This window comes from Triturus cristatus, chromosome 7 (genome assembly GCF_964204655.1).
Source record: "Triturus cristatus chromosome 7, aTriCri1.1, whole genome shotgun sequence".
Taxonomy (NCBI): Eukaryota; Metazoa; Chordata; class Amphibia; order Caudata; family Salamandridae; genus Triturus; species Triturus cristatus.
Genome location: NC_140590.1, coordinates 38,809,374 through 38,834,827, shown reverse-complemented (window position 1 = coordinate 38,834,827; position 25,454 = coordinate 38,809,374). Strand labels below are relative to the sequence as shown.

At 51.1% G+C, this 25,454-nt stretch overlaps 1 protein-coding gene across 8 annotated transcripts in view; it reads right to left on the bottom strand.

Annotated features, from left to right (window-relative positions):
• The window catches only part of LIPE (lipase E, hormone sensitive type), a 414,723-nt gene that overhangs the window by 104,617 nt on the left and 284,652 nt on the right, over positions 1-25,454 (bottom strand). For all 8 annotated transcript variants that reach the window (XM_085615566.1, XM_085615568.1, XM_085615569.1 and 5 more), the window contains one exon: positions 6,523-6,613. In XM_085615566.1, coding sequence (XP_085471692.1) covers positions 6,523-6,613 — 91 coding nt within the window. The remainder of the gene's footprint in view (positions 1-6,522; positions 6,614-25,454) is intronic.

The following is a 25,454-nucleotide window of genomic DNA, read 5'->3' as shown; positions in this document are numbered from 1 at the left end:
TGCTCTGAGCGAGATGAAGAGGCACCAGGATTGGAGGAGGCTGCTCGTGCCCGTCAATGCTCTGAGTGAGACGAAGAGGCACCAGGATTGGAGGAGGCTGCTCGTGCCCTTCAATGCGCTGAGCGAGATGAAGAGGCACCAGGATTGGAGGAGGCTGCTCGTGCCCTTCAACGCGCTGAACGAGACGAAGAGGCACCAGGATTGGAGGAGGCTGCTCGTGCCCTTCAATGCTCTGAGCGAGATGAAGAGGCACCAGGATTGGAGGAGGCTGCTCGTGCCCTTCAATGCTCTGAGCGAGACGAAGAGGCACCAGGATTGGAGTAGGCTGCTCGTGCCCTTCAATGCTCTGAGCGAGATGAAGAGGCACCAGGATTGGAGGAGGCTGCTCATGCCCTTCAACGTGCTGAGCAAGACGAAGAGGCACCAGGATTGGAGGAGGCTGCTCGTGCCCTTCAATGCTCTGAGCGAGATGAAGAGGCACCTTGGAGGAGGCTTCTCGTGCCCTTCAATGCTCTGAGCGAGATGAAGAGGCACCAGGATTGGAGGAGACTACTCGTGCCCTTCAATGCTCAGGGCGAGATGAAGAGGCACCAGGATTGGAGGAGACTACTCGTGCCCTTCAATGCTCAGGGCGAGATGAAGAGGCACCAGGATTGGATGAGGCTGCTCGCGCCCTTCAATGCTCTGAGCGAGATGAAGAGGCACCAGGATTGGAGGAGGCTGCTCGTGCCCTTCAACGTGCTGAGCGAGACGAAGAGGCACCAGGATTGGAGGAGGCTGCTCGTGCCCTTCAATGCTCTGAGCGAGATGAAGAGGCACCAGAATTGGAGGAGGCTGCTAGTGCCCTTCAATGCTCAGAGCGAGATGAAGAGGCACCAAGATTGGAGGAGGCTGCCCGTGCCCTTCAATGCTCTGAGCGAGATGAAGAGGCACCAGGATTGGAGGAGGCTGCTCGTGCCCTTCAATGCTCTGAGCGAGATGAAGAGCCACCAAGATTGGAGGAGGCTGCTCGCGCCCTTCAACGTGCTGAGCGAGATGAAAAGGCACCAGGATTGGAGGAGGCTGCTTATGCCCTTCAACGCGCTGAGCGAGACGAAGAGGCACCAGGATTGGAGGAGGCTGCTCGTGCCCTTCAACGCGCTGAGCGAGACGAAGAGGCACCAGGATTGGAGGAGGCTGCTCGCGCCCTTCAATGCTCAGAGCGAGATGAAGAGGCACCAGGATTGGAGGAGGCTGCTCGTGCCCTTCAATGCTCTGAGCGAGATGAAGAGGCACCAGGATTGGAGGAGGTTGCTCGTGCTCTTCAATGCTCAGAGCGAGATGAAGAGGCACCAGGATTGGAGGAGGCTGCTTATGCCCTTCAACGCGCTGAGCGAGACGAAGAGGCACCAAGATTGGAGGAGGCTGCTCGTGCCCTTCAACGCGCTGAGCGAGACGAAGAGGCACCAGGATTGGAGGAGGCTGCTCGCGCCCTTCAATGCTCAGAGCGAGATGAAGAGGCACCAGGATTGGAGGAGGCTGCTCGTGCCCTTCAATGCTCTGAGCGAGATGAAGAGGCACCAGGATTGGAGGAGGTTGCTCGTGCCCTTCAATGCTCTGAGCGAGATGAAGAGGCACCAGGATTGGAGGAGGCTGCTCGTGCCCTTCAACGCGCTGAGCGAGACGAAGAGGCACCAGGATTGGAGGAGGCTGCTAGTGCCCTTCAATGCTCTGAGCGAGATGAAGAGGCACCAGGATTGGAGGAGGCTGCTAGTGCCCTTCAATGCTCAGAGCGAGATGAAGAGGCACCAGGATTGGAGGAGGCTGCTCGTGCCCTTCAATGCGCTGAGCGAGATGAAGAGGCACCAGGATTGGAGGAGGCTACTCGTGCCCTTCAATGCTCAGAGCGAGATGAAGAGGCACCAAGATTGGAGGAGGCTGCTCGTGCCCTTCAATGCTCTGAGCGAGATGAAGAAGCACCAGGATTGGAGGAGGCTGCTCGTGCCCTTCAATGCGCTGAGCGAGATGAAGAGGCACCAGGATTGGAGGAGGCTGCTCGTGCCCTTCAATGCTCTGAGCGAGATGAAGAGGCACCAGGATTGGAGGAGGCTGCTCGTGCCCTTCAACGTGCTGAGCGAGATGAAGAGGCACCAGGATTGGAGGAGGCTGCTCGTGCCCTTCAATGCTCAGAGCGAGATGAAGACGCACCAGGATTGGAGGAGGCTGCTCGTGCCCTTCAATGCTCAGAGCGAGATGAAGAGGCACCAGGATTGGAGGAGGCTGCTCGTACCCTTCAATGCTCAGAGCGAGATGAAGACGCACCAGGATTGGAGGAGGCTGCTCGTGCCCTTCAATGCTCTGAGTGAGACGAAGAGGCACCAGGATTGGAGGAGGCTGCTCGTGCCCTTCAATGCTCTGAGTGAGACGAAGAGGCACCAGGATTGGAGGAGGCTGCCCGTGCCCTTCAATGCTCTGAGAGAGATGAAGAGGCACCAGGATTGGAGGAGGCTGCTCGTACCCTTCAATGATCTGAGCGAGATGAAGAGGCACCAGGATTGAAGGAGGCTGCTCGTGCCCTTCAACGCGCTGAGCGAGACTAAGAGGCACCAGGATTGGAGCACAGACTTTGCGGGGTGGGAGTCCAGGTGATCACCTGTTCACGCCCCTTGCACATTAGTATATGCACTGATTCTCCTATTGCTCCTGCTTTCTGCTCTTTTGTATTTGAAGCCCAAAGCAAGTATCATTTTATGAATGCGAGTCTCTTGCTTCTACCTTTTACACATGTCTATACACAGTCATGCCGCTTTTTTTCCTGTCACTTGCACTTATGGAGCCAAAAGTAGATGTAGTCCCACCAATGTGAGACTGTTGTTCCTGCTCTTGCACCTGTACATAATACTGATGCCCATTGCACATGTATATACGTACAGATGCCCCTCTTGTTCCCACCCATTGCACATGTGTATACGTACAGATGCCACTCTTGTTCCCACCCATTGCACATGTGTATATGTACAGAAGCCATGCTGGTTCCCGCACATTGCACATGTGTATACGTACAGATGCCACTCTGGTTCCTGCACATGTGTATATGTACAGATACCACTCTTGTTCCCACCCATTGTACATGTGTATATGTACAGAAGCCATGCTGGTTCCCGCACATTGCACATGTGTATACGTACAGATGCCACTCTGGTTCCTGCACATGTGTATATGTACAGATACCACTCTTGTTCCCACCCATTGTACATGTGTATATGTACAGAAGCCATGCTGGTTCCCGCACATTGCACATGTGTATACGTGAAGATGACACTCTTGTTGCTGCCCATTGAACATGTGTTTATGTACTGATGACACTGGTTGCTGTCCTTTCCATGTACACGTGCAAAGCCAAATACAGATATAATTTCACAATATGAGAATGCTGCTCCCCGTGTACGTACTGCTACTCATTTTATTCTCACCCACTGCACGCGTAAATGTACTGATGACAGTCTTGTTCCTGTCCCTTCCATGTGCACATATGAAGCCAAAAGTAGATATAATCTCACTGTTGCTCCTGCGCTTGCACATGTTTAAGCACTGATTCCAACCTTATTCTCACCCTTTGCACGTGTGTATAGATACTGATGCAACAGTTGTCCCAGACCGTTGCACGAGTGTATAAATACTGATTCCCACCTGTGCTCAGCCCCTTGCACAAGTGTATAATTACTGATGCCACATTTGTCTCAAACCCTTGCACAAGCTTATGCCACACTTCTCCCAGACCTTGCACCAACATATGATTACTGATGCCACTCTTGTCCCAGACCTTTGCACAAGTGTATAATTACTGATGCCACACTTGCACGAATGTATGAATACTGATACAACACTTGTCTCAGACCTTTGTAGGAGCGTAAAAATACTGATGTCACACTTCTTCCAGACCCTTGCACGAGTGTATGATTACTGATGCTACTCTTGTCCCAGACCATTGCACATGCGTATAATTACTGATCCCATATTTGTCCAAGCCCCTTTCACACGTGTATAGATACTGATTTCACACTTGTCCCAGACCCTTGCACAAGTGTATAAATACTAATACTACACTTTAGGGAGAGGTGTGGCGCAGCGGCCAGGGTGGCTGACTCCAGATTGGGTGCTCATGGTTCGATCCCAGGTGCCAGCAGCAGCTCAGCCCAGCATTATGTGGCTCTGGGCAATAGCTCACTTAATCTACCCGACGGCCCCAGCGCCTTGAAACCTTTAAAGGGGTGATATGGCCACACTTTAGAAATAGGATTTAGAATTAGATGTGTACAGACCCTTGCACGTGTGTACAAATACCAATAACACACTTGTCCCAGACCCTTGCACAAGGGTATAGTTACTGAATCTCACCTTGTTCTCAGTCCCTTGCACTAGTGTACAGATACTGATGCCCCACTTGTCCCAGACCCTTGCAAGTGAGTATAAATACTGAGGCCACACTTGTACCAGACCCCTGAACACGTGTACAATTACTGATGCCACACATGTCCCAGAGCCTTGCATAAGTATATTATTACGGATTCCCACCTTGCTCTCAGCCTGTTGCACATGTGTATAGATACTGATGTCACACTTGTACCAAACCCTTGCATGAGTGTATAAATACTGATTCCCACCTGTTCTCAGCCCCTTGCACAAATGTGTGATTACTGATGCCTCACTTGTCTTAAACACCTGCACGAGCTATGAATACTGATGCAACACTTGTCTCAGACCTTTGTAGGAGCGTAAAAATACTTCTTCCAGACCCTTGCACGAGTGTATGATTACTGATGCAACACATGTCCCACACCCTTGCACGAGTGTATAATCACTGATGCCACACATGTACTAGACCCTTGCCCATGTGTATGATTACTGATTCCCACCTTGTTCTCTGCCCCTTGCACAAGTGCATAGATACGGATGCCACGCTTGTCCCAGACCCCTGCACGAGTGTATAATCACTGATGCCACACTTGTCCCACACCCTTGCACGAGTGTATAATCACTGATGCCACACATGTACTAGACCCTTGCACACGTGTATGATTACTGATTCCCACCTTGTTCTCTGCCCCTTGCACAAGTGCATAGATACGGATGCCACACATGCCCCAGATCATTTTACGAGTGTATAAATACTGAATCCGCCCTTGTTCTCAGCCCCTTGCACTAGTGTATAGATACCAATGCCCCACTTGTCCCAGACCCTTGCAAGTGTGCATAAATACTGAGGCCACACTTGTACCAGACCCCTGAACAGGAGTAGAATTACTGACGCCACACATGTCCCAGACCTTTGCACGAGTGTATAGTTACTGATTCCCACTTTGTTCTCAGCCCCCTGCACTAGTGTATAGATACTGATGTCACATTTGTCCCATACCCTTGCATGAGTGTATAAACACTGAATCAGACCTTGTTCTCCGTCCCTTGCACAAGTGTATAAAACTGATGCCACACTTGTCCCAGACCCTTGCATGCGTGTATAATTACTGATGCCACACATGTACAAGACCCTTGCACACGTGTATAATTACTGATTCCCACCTTGTTCTCAGCCCCTTGCACTAGTTATAGATACTGACATCACACTTGTCCCAGATCATTTCACAAGTGTATAAATACTGAATTCCACCTTGTTCTCAGCCCCTTGCACTAGTGTAGATACCGATGCCACACATTTCCCAGACCCTTGCACAAGTGTATTGTTGCTGATTTTGCCTTGTTCTCAGCCCCTTGCACTAGTGTATAGATACTGATGTCACACATTTCCCAGACCCTTGCACACATGTATAATTACAGATTCCCACCTTGTTCTTAGTCCCTTGCACATGTGTATAGATACTGACATCACACTTGTCCCAGACCATTGCACAAGTGTAAAAATACTGAATCCCACCTTGTTCTCAGCCCCTTGCACTAGTGTATAGATACTGATGTCACACATTTCCCAGACCCTTGCACACATGTATAATTACAGATTCCCACCTTGTTCTTAGTCCCTTGCACATGTGTATAGATACTGACATCACACTTGTCCCAGACCATTGCACAAGTGTAAAAATACTGAATCCCACCTTGTTCTCAGCCCCTTGCACTACTGTGGATACTGATGTCACACATTTGCCAGACCCTTGCACAAGTGTATAATTACTGATCTCTACCTTGTTCTCAGCCCCTTGCACTAGTGTATAGATACTGATGCCACACATGTCCCAGACCCTTGCACACATGTATAATTACAGATTCCCACCTTGTTCTTAGTCCCTTGCACATGTGTATAGATACTGATGCCACACTAGTCCCAGACCCTTGCACGCATGTATAGATTTTGATGCCCAAGTGTATAAATACTGAATCCCACCTTGTTCTCAGCCCATTAAACTTGTGTATAGATACAGATGACACACATGTCCAAGACCATTGCACAAGTGTATAATTGCTGATGTCACACTAGTTGTTAGCCCTGTAAGTACACGTACTAAGCCCACGTCACACTTAGATACTCACTTATGCCTGACTCGTGCTTCTTGTAGTTTTCACCAAATGATACCAGCCCGATGGCGATGGTCTGCAGGAACGGGCGAATTGAAGGAGTGAACTGGGGGCGAGAGAGAGAGAGAGAGACTGTATGAGAGCTGATATTGGGGGGTTGGAGGTACCGATGGAAAGAGGGAAGGAAGAAGAGCTGAGGAGATCCCACCTCCCCACTGTTTCCTACAGTGCCAATAGTCCATCAAACCCATGGACACCTTCTCCCTCTTTATGACCCCAGGCCACTCACTCACACTGCACCGTGGCCCTCAGTTCTCTCATCAATGGGGCCCTCTACAGCCTCAAGGCTGCGTGACTCCTCTACCTCAACACCATGGCTACTTGCCCCTCAGCAATGTAACCCTTCTCTTCCTTGGCACTGCTGCCCTCTCCTCTCTCCAGGCACTGCTTCCCTCCGCTCTCATGGCACTGCTGCCCTCCCCTCCCTCTGCACTGCCGCCCTCCCCTCCGCAGGCAATGCTGTCCTCACCTCCCTCTGCCCTATCACCCTCCCCTCCTTCATCACTGCTCCCCTCCCTCGGCACTGCTCCCCTCCTCTCTACTCTCCAGGCACTGCTGCCCTCTCCTCTGCAGGCAGCGCTGCCCTTCCCTTCCTCTGCACAGCTGTCCTCCCCTCTCTCAGCACAGCAGCCCTCCCCTCTCTCGGCACTGCTGCCCTACCCTTCCTCGGCACTCCTGTCCTCCCCTCCCTCGGCACTGCTACCCTCCCCTCCCTCGGCACTGCTGCCCTCTCCTCCCTCTGCCTACTACCCTCCCCTGTCTAGGCACTGCTACCCTCCTCTTCCTCGGCACCGCTCCCCTCCCCTCCCCCTCCCACTGCACTGCTGCCCTCCCCTCGGCACTGCAACCCTCTCCAGGCACTGCTGCCTTCCCCTCTCACGGCAATGCTGCCCTCCTCTCTCTCTGCACTGCTGCACTCCCCTCTTCGGGCACTGCTGCCCTCCCCTCTACAGGCACTGCCGCCCTCCCCTCCCTCAGTCCTGCTGCCCTCCCCTCCCTCGGCACTGCCGCCCTTCCCTCCCTCGGCACTGCCGCCCTCCCCTCTCTCTGCACTGCTGCCCTCCCCTCTCTCTGCACTGCTGCCCTTCCCTCTCCAGGCATTGCCACCCTCTCCCCCCGCATGAAAACAACCAAGTGTTTTGTTCCCTATAACATCATTCTAGAGAGAGGCCCTACAAAACGTAAAAATTTACAAGACCATCATTCTCAAGCCTGCCGATAAAGGCGGAGGTGTCGTAATTCAGGGTCGCAATGAATATGATGAAGAGATCAACAAACAAATTGACGATCAGAGACACTACGAGGTATTCGCCATGAATCCTTTGTCCACCATCAAAATGGAGATCCTTAAACTAACAGAGGCCAGGGAACTTGGTTACATTACCAAAAAAGAATTTGAATACTTTAAATACGTAAAGTCCTCGTACATCTGTACTTTATACCCTGCCTAAAATTCATAAGAGCATTACAAATCCCCCTGGGCGCCCCATCCTGTCAGGTTGTGGTTCAGCTTTAGAACCCATCGGTAGAAATATTGACTTTTTCATCAAGGACTTTGTCCATATACAAGAGACTTTTGTAAGAGATGGCATGTTTATGATTAAATTGATTGATAACAGGCCCTTCAACATTGAAACAGATTGGCAAGCCCCCCTTGACATTTCTTCATTGTATACCAACATACCCCAGGAAGAGAGAATTGAAACTGTTGGAAACACGTACACGGCCCATGCAAGTCCCCACGAGTTTCATTATTTCCTTACTACGTATTGCGTTGCAATACAATTATTTTCTTTTGGATGGGAGCTACTATCAACAGTGCTCTGGAACATCAATGGGAGCAGTTTTTGTCCCAAATCTAGCGAATATCTATATGGATTTCGTGGAACAAACGTATGCTTTGTCTGCACAGATCATATATCATCCCAACAAAAAATGTTGGAAGCGTTACATCGATGATATTGTTCTAATCGGGTCTGGTTTTGAATATGACTTCCATGAATTTGTAAAATATCTGAATAATGTTCAAAAACATCTAACATTCACCTCTACCATACATAAGTCAGAAATTGCTTTTTAGACCTGGCGATTAACCCTGAGAATGGAGTACTCTACACTGGTCTCCATAGAAAACCCACAGAAAGAAACACCCTTCTCGCTTATAACAGCAATCACCCACGTGCTCTAAGAGATGGACTACCATTTGGCCAATTTCTACGTCTTCGTAGAGATTGTTCCTGTAAAGAAGACTACATGAGGGAGGCACAAATACCGAAAGCAAAACTGTTGGCTAGGGGTTATCCAAATAAAATAGTGCGAAATTCAATCAAGCGAGCATGGTACTACTCACCACTAGAAATAAACCACCCCTTAAAAAGTGATATGTGTCACAACATTTGGGATACATACGAAAAAAATCCAGAAGTTAGTTTTAAAAAACTGGCACCCTATCCAAAATATGGATCTCTCTTCAGAATATAAAGGATCAGCTGGTTCATTCCTCCACTCAGAACAATATAGCACAAAAGTCTAGAACCTTGGATTCAGCCTGGGGATTGCCAGAAACCAAAGGTCATCGCAAGTGTGGGAATTGTGTGGCATGAGTCTTGACATTTGACACAGATAGTTTTGAACATGGGCATGTGAAACATTCTCTCAACTTTGTTTCAAATTGTAATTAATACAAGAAATGTGGTATATTGTATATGGTGCCCCTGTCAACTACTGTACATTGGACAAACCTCCCAACCTATAAAAGCTCAAATAAGCCAACATCGGAGCAGAATAAGGTGTTCCATTTTAAATGCTACATTGGTGGCAAACTACAATGAAAAGAAACACACAGCAGATGAACTCAGGTAGCAAGTGGTTGAAAAAGCATCCCCGAAAGATGAGGCGATTTGACGCATATACTACAGAGGTTGTATTGCCAATGGATAGATCGTATTAACTCCATTGATCAAGGACTAAACACGGCTGAGGAATGACGTGGGTTGTCTCCACCCTGTCAAATTGAACTTTTTAAGTACGTTCAGATGAGATATAATACAGACTATAAAGCAGGCATGAAGGGTTCTCACCCTGCTATACTGAACCTTGAATGTGTTTTTGTGACCCATACCACAAAATATGTATTTGACCTTCATATATGCTTTTGTTTGCTTCTGTGATATATGGATATATTTCACAAACTCACAGCCTTTAGTATTATAAATATCACCTTGATACACAATTTCATAGACATAGTAAAAATCCATTCTCTAAACCACGTGGTAAATGTATGCATATTTTTAGATTATCTGCCATTCCTTTCAGTTTTTGTATCCATTCATTTTTAAGGGCATTTCCCCTCCATTCAGCCCCTTTTCCGAATATTTTTCATATGCTTTCCTGAGGACGTTGAATTGTTCGTGCCTTGATCTTTCCTTTAGTCATGTCTGCTCGTCTATTCCAACTATGACCAGCAGAGCGCGCCCTGTGAGCATAAAACAAGACCAGTTCCCTCCATCGGTCTTGTCGCACCAGGAAGCGAGTGTGATTAATTACCGCAGCTGGCCTTGGCCGCCCCTTTTCATTCCATTATCCTCTCCACACCAGGTGAGAGCACCTTCGCACCAAATTCTGCTCTTATAGTTTGGAAATTGGGTGAATGTTTCTTTACTCCTTTCACTGGTTATTTTCAGGAAACCAAAAGATGCTTGTCCTGTTTCCTTTGAGGCTAATTTAGAGTTCAGCCAACTACCACGGATAAGTCTTTTTTGAATTGACTCATATAGATATTGATCACCTGTGCAACACACGTATTTACTGGGTATTTGAACCCTTCTTTCAGAAATTCCAGCTTTTTGCCCCTCTCGTAAATTATTAAGGCTTTCAACCTTGAGCCTTCCTGACAGTCAGTACCCTCCCCGCTATAGGGTAAGTTAAACTTGTACTCACAGCTGGTGACTTGCAGCGTTTACCCGGTGTGGATGGATTTGGATTTGGATGTGGATTTATAGAGCGCATAGCTACCCTTAGGCATCCCAGCGCTAAGAGGACCTAGTTTATTCCAAGTGGGGTCGATGCAGGAAAATGTTTAGGGGAAGAGCCAGGTTTTTAATTTTTTCCGGAATGCTAGTAAATTCTGCTCACTCCTCATGGGTAGTGGGAGGGAGTTCCATAGCTTAGGCGCGTTATAAGCGAACCTGCAGCCGCCCGATCTTGCCTTTTTTATTCTCGGGATGGATGCCAGTACAAGTGAATCAGATCTTAGATGACGGCTAGCTTTGTGAGGTTTCATCAGGGATCTGAGTATTGGGGGGCCTTTATCTTGCAGAATTTTGTGCGCTATGCAGAGCGTTTTGAACGTAATGCGCTCTTTTACTGGGAGCCAATGTAGGCTCTTGAGGGCAGGTTTCGCCGAGTTCCGTGCTTTGGTTCCCGTGAGGACTCTAGCTGCGGCGTTTTGGGCCACCTGGAGTTTTTGAGTGACTGATGCAGGGGCTCCCAAGTATAGGATGTTACCATAATCAGGTCTTGAGTTGACCAGTCCCTGCATCAGTAATTTCCTGGAATGGAAAGGGATCAGGTGGAGGATCTTACGGGCCATACGGATTAGGCCGAAGCAGGTCCCTGATGTTTTCCTGGCCTGGGTTTTGAAGTTAAGGTCCTGGTCAAGCCAGATGCCTAGACTTTTGACTTCTGTTTTGGGAGTAGGGTAGGTGCCCATGCAGGCTGGCCAGGAAAGGTTTACGGGTAATTTGTGTTGATTGCCCAGTAGGAGGATTTCGGATTTGTCGCCGTTGAGCTTGAGTCTAGAGTCCGACATCCATTGTGAGATCCCTTCTAGGCAACTGGCCAGGTTTCCTAAGCTAGAGTCAGAGTGGTTAATGGACACCACCAACTGGGTGTCGTCAGCGTACATCACTGACTTGACACCGAAGGGAGTGATGATGTCTTCGAGGGGGGCCATATAGACATTAAAAAGTGTGGGGCTAAGGGAGGAGCCCTGAGGGACCCCACACTGCATAGGCAGGGGTTTAGACGTGGAAAAGCCGTCTGAAACCTGAAATGATCTTCCCTCGAGGAAGGATTTAATCCATGCGAGGGCTGAGTCAGTGATTCCCAGTTGGCTCAGCCGGTGGACCAAGATGGAGTGGTCCACCGTGTCGAAGGCGGCACTTAAATCGAGGAGGATCACTGCCACTGATCCTCCTGCGTCTATGATGGCTCTCGCCTCTTCGACAACTGCGAGCAAGGCGGTGTCGGTGCCTTGGCCCGGTCTAAAGCCGGTCTGGGAGTCGCGTAGTAAGTGATTGGACTCCAAAAAGGAGGATAGCTGTTTGTTAGCTATTCGTTCAGCCACTTTACTAATCCCTGGGAGAAGTGAAATCGGCCTGAAGTTGGAGGGGTCTAGAGGGTCCAGGTGGGGTTTCTTTAGGAGGGCTTTGACCGTAGCCTTTTTCCAGTTGGCTGGCACGGTGCCATTCCTGAAGGAGGCGTTTATTAGATAGGTGAAGGGTTGGGCAATGGTGGGGGCGACCAGTTTCATCTTACTGATGGGAGCAGGGTCCGCTGGTGAGCCACTTTTTACAGCTTTCAGGGTTTCTAAAAAAACTTCCGTGGAGATCTGATCAAAGGCTCGCAGGCAAGGAGCCTCCGGCTGAAGGGGGGATGCAATAGGATGGAGAGAAGCGGAGGGTGCGGGGAGTGAGGTGAGTATTTTGTCAATTTTTGCGGAGAAGAAGTTGGCCATTTGATTGCATCTCGCACCTTCAGGGTCAGGGGGGGGGGAGGGTCCTGGATTTTGGTGAGGAGCCGAACTATGCGGTATGTTTCCTTCGCTGAGTTAGCTGCTGCCGCAATCTTTCCTTCAAAGAAGGAAGCCTGGGTGGATTTAATTGCGGCTTTGTAGAGCTTGATAGCGCTTCTGTATTCGATTTTGGAGGCTGTGGACCAGTTTTTCCTCCAGGCGCGTTCTAATTTTTTGCAGCTCTTTTTTAGGGAACGGAGTTCCTGGGTGTACCAGGGAGAGTTGGTCAATTTGTTCCTGCTAGGCATTGGTTTGGGTGGCAGAATGGTATCTAGGGATTGATGGATCCAATCCTGTAGCTGAGTTTCTGCTAAGGACGGGTCTTCGTCCAGGAGGGGGGAGGTGGAGGATAGAGCCTGAGCCCAGGCGCTGTTGTCCAGTTTTTTCCACGGGCGATCCGGGGGTTGGGGAGGGGGTTTGCCCAGAGGTTCGGTGGATAGCAGTAGCTCGAATGGGACCAAGAAGTGGTCTGACCATGGAGTGGGGATAGGGGGCCTAGCTGTGAGACGGGGGAGGTTGGAGAACACGGGATCCAACAGGTGACCTTTGATGTGAGTAGGGAGGTTATTGAGTAATTCGAGGCTGAGTGAACCTAGGTCGGCTTTGAGGTCCATCGCCGGTTTGTTGGAGGGGTCGTCGAGATGGAGATTTAAATCTCCCAGTATCGTAAAATTCGGCGTAGTACAGGCTAGGGAGGAGACAGAGTCAATGAGTGACTCGCAAAAGTGACGAATTGGTCCAGGGGGACGATAAACTAATAGTCCCGAGAGTGTGAGCGATGGTGGGCGACTCACTGAGAAGAGGATGTTTTCGCAGTCCAGTATGGGACTATCTCTGAATTGACATGTGAAGTAGTCTCTGTAAATAACAGCGATTCCTCCGCTGATGCCTACGGGTCTGTTGTGGAATTTAATCAGGTGTGCCCGTATGTGTTTTAATATTCCTCATTTCTTATCCCCCGGGGCCCGGCTGGGCCCAATGTGAGAACTCTTCTTCCTTTTTCACCCCCACACTGTGCACCCCACATTATCTGACAGTCATCCCCAGGTACGATTAGCAACTGAAAATCTACCTTTTTGAAGCTTTTCTCTTATTTTCCACCACAAAACCATTACTGACACTATGATTATCCTTTTTGTGGGTGCCCCTTCATTGGTAGGTCCTGATGAGACCCCACATTGTTAAGCGGGTCGAAACGTCGTTGACTAAGTGAAGCGAACCATTGTCAGCTAATATTACTGTAATAGTAGGCTGCGAGCACATATTATGCATTGATTTAATTGTCGCTCTTGTACATCTTTGATGAAACCTTGTTTTTATGTCACAAAAAGTCACAACCTTGAAATATACGTTTCACAATCACTTGGGACACCATGCACGGGATTTAAAATAATGTGATTACATTATATAAAACAACATGTTTTCATACAAAATTTGTGTTATATGCCTCTTCCCTTTCAGACATCTCTTATCCTTTGATTATTGTGATTGTGCTATTATATACTAAGTACATTTGCTGATTGTCCACAAGAACTGTTGTTGTCTGTAAAACTGTAAAGTACCCTGGTTCTATGTGAGTAGGGTGTGTGTCCCTTGTTTTTTCATAAACGACTCTCCTCCCGCAGCCCTGTTGCCCTCCCCTCCTGCGAAAAGAACAAACTGCCTGCCAATACTGATAAAGAATTTCACCTCGAAATCAAAAAACGGCGCGAGAACACTGAATCAAGCCACGCCGACACTAATCAATAGTATTTATTAGAAGAACATCCTTTTGTTCATTTACATATTTTTTTACATATATGTCCAACAATGCTTTATGTACAAAGATACACAGAGACACCACGACAATATTTACCAACAAAAAATCTTGAAAAGAGATTTAAGACAATGACCTGCCAACAGTTTGGCATATCTCACCATTCACATTCATACTTGATCAATCATACAACAATCCCCATTCATCCTACACACAATCACATGCCCACTCCTTGGTTCCCCGACTATATTTTCAACATGATGGACCAACGACCTTCGACCAAACAAAGAGATGATTTACCAACAGAATTAGGTGTGCATAAATTCTACTATTAATATTTTTAGTTCAAAACGAATGTTGTTTGAAAATGCACAACATTAAAATTATTTCAAATACAATTGTTTGGTATATCGAAAAAGGTCTACATGTTTCGGAACCCGCTATTTTCAGGGGTTCTCTTCAGGACCAAGACACGATTCTACGCTCACCAATGAGTCAAATTCAAAAGTTCTCTAGTGCAGAAACATATGTCATTGACATGAGAGTTCATGGTATGGGTAGAGGTGAAGCCTCTGTTTGCTTGTTTCTCTCGTTATAAATTAAGCCGTTTTCTGAGGCGTGCCCGGAGCTGCCGTAAACTTTAAATGGATTCAGTGATTTAAGGACAGCGCCCGACCGGCGTTTTTTTTTTTCATGTGAACGCTATTTCTGCTCCGTGGCGGCTGCGGTTTCAATCTCAGGAACATTTTCGGGTCTGCTGTCCTTCCCTCCCTCAGCACTGCCGCCCTTCCCTCCCTTAGCACTGCCACGATCCCCTCTCCAGGCACTGCTGCCCTCCCCTCTCTTGGCACTGATGCCCTCACCTCTCTCGGCACTGCTGCCCTCCGCTCTCTCGGCACTGCAGCCCTCCCCTCTCCAGGCACTGCTACACTTCCTTCTCCCTGCACTGCCGCCCTCTCCTCCCTCGTCACTGCCGCCCTCCCCTGCCTTGGCCCTGCCGCCCTCTCCTCCCTCATCACTGCTGCCCTCCCCTCCCTCGGCACTGCAGCCCTCCCCTCTCCTGGCACTGCTACCCTTCTCTCTCCCTGCACTGCTGCCCTCCCCTCCTGGTCACTGCTGCCCTCCCCTCCTGGTCACTGCCGCCCTCCCCTCTCTTGGCACTGATGCCCTCACCTCTCTCGGCACTGCTGCCCTCCCCTCTCTCGGCACTGCAGCCCTCCCCTCTCCAGGCACTGCTACACTTCCTTCTCCCTGCACTGCCGCCCTCTCCTCCCTCGTCACTGCCGCCCTCCCCTGCCTTGGCCCTGCCGCCCTCTCCTCCCTCATCACTGCTGCCCTTCCCTCCCTCGGCACTGCAGCCCTCCCCTCTCCTGGCACTGCTACCCTTCTCTCTCCCTGCACTGCTGCCCTCCCCTCCTGGTCACTGCCACCCTCTCCTCCCTAGTCACTGCTGCCCTTCCCTCTCTAGGCACTGCTGCCCTCCCCTCCCTCGGCACTGCTGCCCTCCCCTCTCTAGGCACTGCTGCCCTCCCCTCCCTCGGCACTGCTGCCCTCCCCTCTCTAGGCACTGCTGCCCTCCACACCCTTGGCACTACTGCCTTCCTCTCTCCATGCACTGCTACACTTTCCTCTCCTTGCACTGCTGCCCTCTCCTCCATAGTCATTGCTGCCCTCCCCTCGGCACTGCTGCCCTCCCCTCCCTCGGCACTGCTGCCCTCCCCTCCCTCGGCACTGCTGCCCTCCCCTCCCTCGGCACTGCTGCCTTCCCCTCTCCAGGCACTGCTGCCCTCCCCTCTCACTGCACTGCTGCCCTCCCCTCTCCAGGCACTGCTGCCCTCCCCTCTCCAGGCACTGCTGCCCTCCCCTCTCCAGGCACTGCTGCCCTCCCCTCTCTAGGTACTGCCGCCATCCCCTCTCCAGGCACTGCTGCCCTCCCCTCTCCAGGTACTGCTGCCCTCCCCTTCCTCAGCACTGTTGCCCTCCCCTCCCTCAGCACTGCTGCCCTCCCATCCCGTGGCACTGCCGCGATCCCCTCTCTAGGTACTGCCGCCATCCCCTCTCCAGGCACTGCTGCCCTCCCCTCTCCAGGCACTGCTGCCCTCCCCTTCCTCAGCACTGCTGGCCTCCCCTCCCTCAGCACTGCTGCCCTCCCCTCTCCAGGCACTGCTGCCCTCCCCTCTCTCGGCACTGTTGCCCTCCCCTCTCTCGGCACTGCCAACCCCCTCTCTAGGCACTGCTGTCCACACCTGCCCTCCCTTTCCTCTGCACTGCTGCCCTCCCCTCTCATGGCGCCGCTGCCCTCCCCTCTCTAGGTACTGCTGCCCTCCGCACTCTAGGCACTGCTGCGCTCAACTGCCCTCCCCTCCCTTGGCACTGTTGCCCTCCCCTCCCTTAGTACTGCTGCTCTCCTCTCTCCAGGCACTACTACCCACCCCTCCCTTAGTTCGGCTGCCCTCCCCTCCCTCGGCACTGGTGACCTCCCCTCAGGGTCAAGACTGATTTGCATATGGCTGGGTCCAAACTGGGGTGGTGTGGTGAGCAAAAGAATGATGGATTAAACACAGATCCTTGTGACTGGGGGTGACAGTTTGCCGTGTCCAGCATTCCGTCCATCAATTGTTTCTTTTGCATATGTCACCCCTCTCCTCTCACGGCACTGCTGCCCTCCCCTCTCTCTGCACTGCTGCCCTCCTCTTCCTCGGCACTGCTACCCTCTCCTCTCATGGCACTGCTGCCCTCCCCTCTCCTGGCACTGCTACCCTTCTCTCTCCCTGCACTGCTGCCCTCCCCTCCTGGTCACTGCCGCCCTCTCCTCCCTAGTCACTGCTGCCCTTCCCTCTCTAGGCACTGCTGCCCTCCCCTCCCTCGGCACTGCTGCCCTCCCCTCTCTAGGCACTGCTGCCCTCCCCTCCCTCGGCACTGCTGCCCTCCCCTCTCTAGGCACTGCTGCCCTCCACACCCTTGGCACTACTGCCTTCCTCTCTCCATGCACTGCTACACTTTCCTCTCCTTGCACTGCTGCCCTCTCCTCCATAGTCACTGCTGCCCTCCCCTCGGCACTGCTGCCCTCCCCTCGGCACTGCTGCCCTCCCCTCTCTCGGCACTGCTGCCTTCCCCTCTCCAGGCACTGCTGCCCTCCCCTCTCACTGCACTGCTGCCCTCCCCTCTCCAGGCACTGCTGCCCTCCCCTCTCCAGGCACTGCTGCCCTCCCCTCTCCAGGCACTGCTGCCATCCACTCTCTAGGCACTACTCTCCTTGCCTCCCTTCGCCCTGCCACCCTCCCCTCCCTCAGCCCTGCCACCCTCCCCTCCCTCGTCACTACTTCCCTCTTCTCCCACGTCACTGCTGCCCTCTCCTCCTCTCCCCTCCCCTCCCTCGGCACTGCTGCCCTCCCCTCTCCAGGCACTGCTGCCCCCTCATCCCTCGGCACTGCTGCCCTCCCCTCTCTCGGCACTGCTGCCCTCCCCTCTCTCGGCACTGCTGCCCTCCCCTCTTCAGGCACTGCTGCCCTCCCCTCTTCAGGCACTGCTGCCCTCCCCTCTTCAGGCACTGCTGCCCTCCCCTATCTCTGCACTGCTACCCTCTCCTCCCTCGTCACTGCTGCCCTCCCCTCTCCAGGCACTGCTGCCCTCCCCTCTCCAGGCACTGCTACCCTCCCCTCCCGCAGCACTGCTACCCTCCCTTCTCCAGGCACTGCTGCCCGCCCCCCGTGGCACTGCTGCCCTCCCTTTCCTTGGCACTGCTGCCCGCTCCTTCCTCAGCACTGCTGTCCTCTGTCCCTCTCACGGCACTGCTACCCTCCCCTCTCTTGGCACTGCTTCCCTCCCCTCTCTCGGTACTGCTACCCTCTTCTCCCTCAGCACTGCTACCCTCCCCTCTCCAGGTACTGCAACCCTTCCCTCCCTCTGCACTGCTACCCTCCCCTCTCTAGGCACTGCTGCCCACCCCTCCCCTGGCACTGTTGCCCTTCCCTCCCTCAGTTCTGCTACCCTCCCTTCCCTCGGCACTGCTGCCCGCACCCTTCCTCAGCACTGCTGCCCTCCGCCCCTCTCACGGCACTACTACCCTCCCCTCCCTCTGCACTGCTGCCCTCCCCTCTCTCTGCACAGCTACCCTCCCTTCTCCAGGCACTACTACCCAACCCTCCATCGGCACAGCTACCCTCCCCTTTCCAGACACTGCTACCCTCCCCTCCCTCTACACTTCTGCCCTCCCCTCTCTCATCACTGCGACCCTCCCCTCCATCGGCACTGCTGCCCTTCCCTCTCACATCACTGTTGCCCTCCCCTCTCATGACACTGCTGCCCCCCTCTCATGACACTGCTGCCCCCCCCCCCTCAGCACTGTCACCCTCCCTTCTCTCGGCACTGCCGCCCTCCTCTCTCCAGGAACTTCTGCCCTCCCCTCTCTCATCAATGCCGCCCTCCCCTCCCCTGGCACTGCTATGTTCCCATCCCACGCCACTGCTACTCTCCCCTCCCGTGCCGTGCCACTGCCGTCCTCCACTCCCCACGGCACTGCCGCCCTCCCCTCCCCTCCCTCTGCACTGCTGCCCTCCCCTCCCTCCGCACTGCTGCCATCCCCTCCCTCTGCACTGCCACCCTCCCTTCCGGGCCTGCCGCCCTCTCCTCCCTAAGCACAGCACTCACCCTCTGACCTGGTGAAACAAACCATTACATAGGCTACCACAAACAGTTAAAAACTCAGTCTAGCGCCTAGATGACCTCACCAGTGCTTGTGCGCTGGATAATCTGAAATAATAGAACAATAATCATATGGCCCTTCCCTCGCTCAGCGCCATGGTCACTGTAGTATCCTGCGGGACACGTTCTGTGGTATTTAGTTAACGGTTTGTTTTTCCCCCACAGGTTGGACTGACGTTTTGTTTGTTCTTCAATAAAGTTGGGGAGGAATGTAGTATCCTGCGGGACACGTTCTAGTGTTCCGCAGGGAGCTGTACTCCCAGCCACTCCCTTGAGGGCTGGACACACTGCACCCCCACACGCATCCATCACGGGTGTCACAAGTGACGTGGCCCCGCCAATGAAAGGGCCCGGGTGCACGTGCTCGTGGCCAGTTACTGCCATACAGATCCTGGTGTCCGTGTCCATCATTGCCGTGATGTGGGCCTGAGGCCCAACACTACAGTCACTCTCCCCTTCAGAACTAAGGCACCCGGCACCCCTCACCTCTCTCACCACATTCTCTTCCCCTCCCTCAACCACAGCCCTTTATGTACGCTTGCATAATGCAGCCCTCCAACCCCTCACTAGTGTCTCTGCTCCCCCTCAACACGGCGACAGAGTGCTCCCTCACCATCAGGAGGAGCATGGGGTTACCCTTCAGCAAGAGTATATCCCCTGTACCTCCACTGTCGCCTCACATCTCACCCTCCCACTGCCCCCTCGCCCCCACCCCTCACTGCCCTCTCAGCTCCCCCACCTCCTACTGCCCCTCACCTCCCCATCCACTACTGCCCCTCGCCTCCCCCCACTGCCCCTTCGCTCCCCCTTCGCTCCCCCACCCTCCCACTGCCCCCTCGCCCCCACCACCACTTCCCCCTCAGCTCCCCCCCACCCCCCACTGCTCCTTCGCCTCCCCACTACCCCAACCTCCTGGGGAAGGACAGCAAGCATTAAGGCCAGCGCTGATCTCAGTGAGAGCTGCCCAAGGCTTCAGACAACGTGGACAGAAGACCAAGGTCACAATGAGAGTGCGAGGGGAGAGGAAGCGCTGAGAGCAGAAGGGCAACTGAAAGGGAGAGCGTGAGAGGGAGAGATAGGAATGAGGGAAAGGTGAAGAGGGCGAGATGGATGATTAGCGGGAGATAAAGGAAGGAGTGGGGATGACTGAGCACGAGATGGAAGGCAGGGCCGGCTTTAGTGGTGCTAGGGCAACAGTCTTTGTCACCCCTCCCTCCCCCAGTAGTCTTCTCCTCGGGTTCTCCCACTGCCACCCTCCAATGGTGCCCGTCATCTCTCCAGCGCCCTTCGCTCACATGTATTTCACTTATTTTGTAGCGCTCATACTGGTGTATGGAGTCAGGGTGCTTTACATCACACACATTATACAGAGACAATGAATCATACAGGAAATGTTACATAAGGCAGAGAACTACAAGGTGTAGAAGTCATATGTCATCCATACTGGTAGTGGACGGAAGACTTCTTACGAGTAAACTAATTGAGATGCAACTAGCTGGACCATATTGAAGGAGTTAAGGGAACACAAGTGACTTAGGCTCTACTGATGCTTATTGTGTGACGAGTACTGTATGTGCTACAGAGATCGCTGAACGCCGTGCTCGCCAGCTGTGCCTGCAGCTGCTGCTGAAGCCTCCAGGAGGAAAGTTGAGAACAGCCGCTCACAAAGGCAGGATCCTGTCAATAACTAAGCCTTCCAACCCCCACTGCCTTAAAGGGAATCCGTGCATTTTTAGGTCGAGCCTAGAGTCAGCGCGCATGCGCTGCCCTGACTTGTTGTACTGGAGTATGGAATAGAAGCCCCGCCCACTCTCCGCCCATATTTGTCATTGACTTGTATTATTGTCCTTCATAAATGCTGACTTCTTATTCGTAAATAGGCTTGTTAGTCCCTCCTTAGTACTGCCTTGTCTTCATTTGTAACCTCCCATGACGACTTGCCCTTTTATTTCGGTTGTTACACGGTACGTGTTCTTAAGTCTGTAAGTACTTTTTTAGGTCGAGGACCGTCCGGTCTGCCGAAGGCAGAACCGGAAGTCGGAGATTTAATGTTTCTGAGAGTGGCTCTTTAGCCCGCCTCTCTTTTTGCCTCTCCTCCATTGGCTGGCTTCCTAAATGGAGGCCAGCCATTGGAGGAGAGAGCCGTCCCTCCAAATAGGCTCCGTCTTTTTCAGATTCGGGGGCGTGTTCTGTGCTGTTCTTTCCACTTTTTAGCCACGCCCTTTTAGAACAGCAGGAACACGCCCCCGAATACGAAAAACGCCGCTACCTTTCTCCGAGGCATTTCTGCTTGACCTCGGAGAAAGGCAGTGGTGTCTGGACTGAGCTCCAAAGCCGCACCGCCATTACCCACTCTGAAGTTGTCCTACTCCGCTCGACCCTCTCCACCCCCCTTGAGTGGGCTCCTCTCTCCTCACACTTTTTTCCTCGGCTCAGCTCGGTGCTCGGCGCTCTGTCCTGTGTCCGTCTGCGCCAAACGAGATTTGCTCAGACCCCGAACCTTCTTAATCCTCCATGACATGGGTCCATATTTATTGGCAAAATTGAGCAAGTGGCCAGGAGGAAAAAATATATAGGGAAAATAAATTCTCAATAGAGGGCGATATATTCCTCTATTGCAGTGGTTCCCAAACTGTGCGCCACGGCGCCCTGGTGCGCCATTATGAGTAGCCAGGGGCGCCGTGCACGATGTGGGAAAGATAGTGTTTGGACGTGTTTAGGCAGTAAAATATCATGCGTCTTTTGACGCTCTAACAGCGCCTGAATGCAGGATGAAGCTTATTCCAGCTGCAACATACGGGGGAGTTACAAATACCACCTGCATAATCCGGGAACATGGTTTGGCCCAAGAGCGCACTGCCGCCATACGTGCGTACGTACGTGCTTTCATAGACGTAGCCTCCGCTTACTGGCATACGCAGCTCTGATGACCTTGAGCATTATTGCTGATCGCCGTGTTCTGCCGTGCCTCGTGGGACCCTCTTCGCAAGTTACACATAGGTAAGACTAGGGCTGAATCACTGCTCGCTCATTAACTCATTTATTTGGTTTATTTTGAGAAGTTGAGTTTGAAAGGGACAAGTTATAAATGTGCAGTGGCCCCCGCAGTCTCGTCGAAAAACAGGACAGCATCTGACTTAATGAACACGTAGTAGGCCCCTCGCAGAACAAGATGGTTTCAAATATAGCTACAAGTTGTAAATGTGAAATACAGCCATGTATAATTATATCCTAGCTGCTGTTCCCACACTTTGTGTGAACTTGAAGAAACACCGCTCCTGATTTTATAAATCAGAAATTCTAGTGGGCAAACTCGCGGCTGTGGAAATGGGCCGCATTGCAGCCAGGATTAATTTCCTGGCCCCAGTCTGACCCTCCGTATATTTCTCGATGTATAAAACTTTTTCTGGAGCTGATACTACCCGTCCCTATTACACTTCAGAGGGTTAGCCACCTGCAGCAAACGTCTGTTTACGTTCAGTTTCAGGATATAATATTCTGAAAAAACATGGCTAACTCACTTCTTGGAAATACTTTTATGAAATCTTAACAGGTTCCAATGATCATAAAAGAGCTCAGACTGGTTGAGCACGGATGCGGCAAAGAACCGTGTTTACGTCTACGCCACGCATTTCTAGTCTGTGTAAGGTAGCTCAGTGTAAGGTAGCTATAAAAAGTATAAATCAGTTGGTATAAATGCTTTGCTGCAGAGATCATTCTGCAAACTGCAGATCGCAAATTACAGTCCAGTGAACTTAACTAGGCACTTTCTGCAAAAGGTGCGTGCAGTCTGCAAGGCACAAGTTTTTAGCCAGTCCTTCAATAAAGATAAGGTTGACAAATGGATTTATTAAGTGACAAAACAAGTTTGTAATCCCTGAACACAATTTAAGGGACATTGTTATCACTCACCGTCTATTTCCTGAAAAACGTTTCTGAATAAAAAAAGTAATGCATGTTTTAGAATCCATTCACAGCTGGCTTGAAAATGAAAGCAATATATTGTCAGAGACAGCTCCGAAGTATGTACCCCGGAAGAAGCTGCTAGTGTCACATCAATTTCGACAGATGACAGAACCAGGAGTGGGCTGTTAGGCGTGGGGGCAGCAGACCTATGTGATAAAAGGCATCTGGGCAGGGACCGGCAGTGGGCACACATGTGGTCAATTCAAAGTCATTAATGTCCTGTGCCCCACACTGACCTGGGATATAACTGGGTCTACTACCACGTCCACCTTGTGCAACTGACTCTACCTTATCCATACCAGCATGCTACAAAACTGCCTCTTGCCCGTCCATTCTTCGTGACATGATGCTGGCTCTACCCCAGCCCCACTGAGCTGGCTGGATCTTACGCAGCCCTGTCTTCTGCCATTCATCTCGTTCTGCCCCCAACCTTACTGTCCTGCCCTGCCTCAGCCCCTGTGACCTGGAGTGTGCCTACTTATAGCTCTGCCAATGCTCGCTGACCTGGCCCCACTGACAGTATATATTACTTGTTGTTCACCAGCCCTCCCAGTCTGCCACCCAAATGACTGCCCCATCCCTACTGTATTAACTTTACTAGGCGACTGACTCTGCCCATGCACAGTGACATGGCATGCGACTGTCACTGCATCACCCGGCGTACTGCCATCTTTCTGGTAAGTAACTTGACCTGACCTGTTTTGGCCTGCCAGGGAAACTTTAATGATCACAAATGCTCCAAAACATGACTTCCTCTGCTTGTCATCAATTGGAAAATAAAAAAGCATCCCAATTAATTTAGGAAGACAACTGGAAGTACTCCTAGGTCGGGTTTACATCCCCCCACCGGTAAAAAAAAATGTGGGGAGCCATGGCCAACTGCCATTTAGTCAAGGGAGCCACAGGTCAAAAAAGTTTGGGAACCACTGCTCTATTGTTAGTACATAGTCCTGTTCTTCATAAGCAAGCAATTCAACAAAAGAAACAATCACATACCAAAGATCACATAATTTAATTTGTGTAATCTAGGGATTACTTCATCCAGATGGGTCCATATTTAAGCGCTTGTTCAGATTCAGACGTGTGGTAGCGTAAACCCTAGTGTGTTGGTACGATCTGCAATTATGAAGCCCAGCGGGGCCTCATTATTGACAAACAGGGTGCAAAGGAAACAACAGGAAGTGGTTATCCGGGAAAGGGCAGTGGAACCGCTCTACTTTCAGCTGTTCTGAACAAACGTGATCAAGTGACCGTAAATCAGGTAATTTGCCCTAAGCAGGAACTCGACCGACCTGCTCCGCCGCTTTCAGCAGCAGCGCTGCGGGTACGGCCAGAGAGCGGCGGAGCAGGAGGTATTCAGGGGGCACGAAAGGTAATACTTGTTGACGACCAAACGTTTAAACTTGTGCACCTGACACCGGTCTCCGAGTCTGACTTATTTTCTTTCCCAGGAGTGCGAGTATTGATTGTGCCTGTTATGTAGACGCAAATACAGTTCGGCGGGCTAATGTGCCACCTGCTGCTGTGTTTTCTGTGAGACGGGCCGGCTGCACATATGAAGAAACCTTATACCTGATACCCTTCTGAACTCGATCACACAAACACAATTGGAGTGGGTTCAAATAACTTCTATTACAGAACTGCACACAACAATGTTTATTGTATGTGTGCTTGCAAAGTGGCCAGTCTGACACGAATACACGACGAAAGAAGCTGCAACAAGCATTTACAATGCAACGGTCTCGGCATTGTTAAAGTTAGAGCTATTGGCATTGCTCATGACATTATTTTTGTTTATGTTTTTGTTTTTAAAACATTTAAAGAAACGGCATTGTTATTTACAATGTCAATAGCTTAATCACTCTCAAATTAGTATGGACACTCCCTTGAACTACAAATGTGCAGAAAGAGCACATTTTGGAACTGCCCAATAGGTATCACATATGCAAAAAAAAGCTAATGCCAATAGAAATGACAATGCCATTTATTTAGGGATACAAAAATAAAAAAATAATAATGAGCAATACCAATAGCTCTACCTATAATATTGCCGAGACCATTGCATTGTAAATGCTTGTTCTTTATTGAGTTTCTCTTACTACAGGCACAACATGCTTTGCTTACATTCAGTGAGCTTTCTCTTTTGGCCACTTCTTTCCAACGCCATAGTTCTCGCATTTAAATGCAAGAACTATTGCATTGCAAATATTTGTTCTATTTGCTATACCGCGGAACGCCACGCTTTACTCCTTTAATATGGCGGCCGCTCCTTGCTTTTGTTTTACGCAACATGCACCACACAGTACATACAACAGGGCTTTGCGCGCGCTGCCATCCTTCAAGAGCAGAGAGCCTGCCAGCATCCAGTGTCCTGCTCGTCTTTGTGGCCAGGGTGACTGAATATACAGTACTCCAGTCTGCATTTCATATAATCTAGGTAGCAGAAAACATAGTTTAAATTTTACAGTGTTATGGCAATTTTTTTCTATTTGCTATACCGCGGTACGCCAAGCTTTATTCTATTAATATGGAGGTCGCTCCTTGCTTTTGTTTTACACAAAGCGTGCCACACAGTCGCGCTGCCATTTTATTAAGAGCAGGGAGCCCGCCCGCGTCCAGTGCCCTGCTGCTGCCGTTCATGAAGAGCAGGGAGCCCGCCCGCGTCCA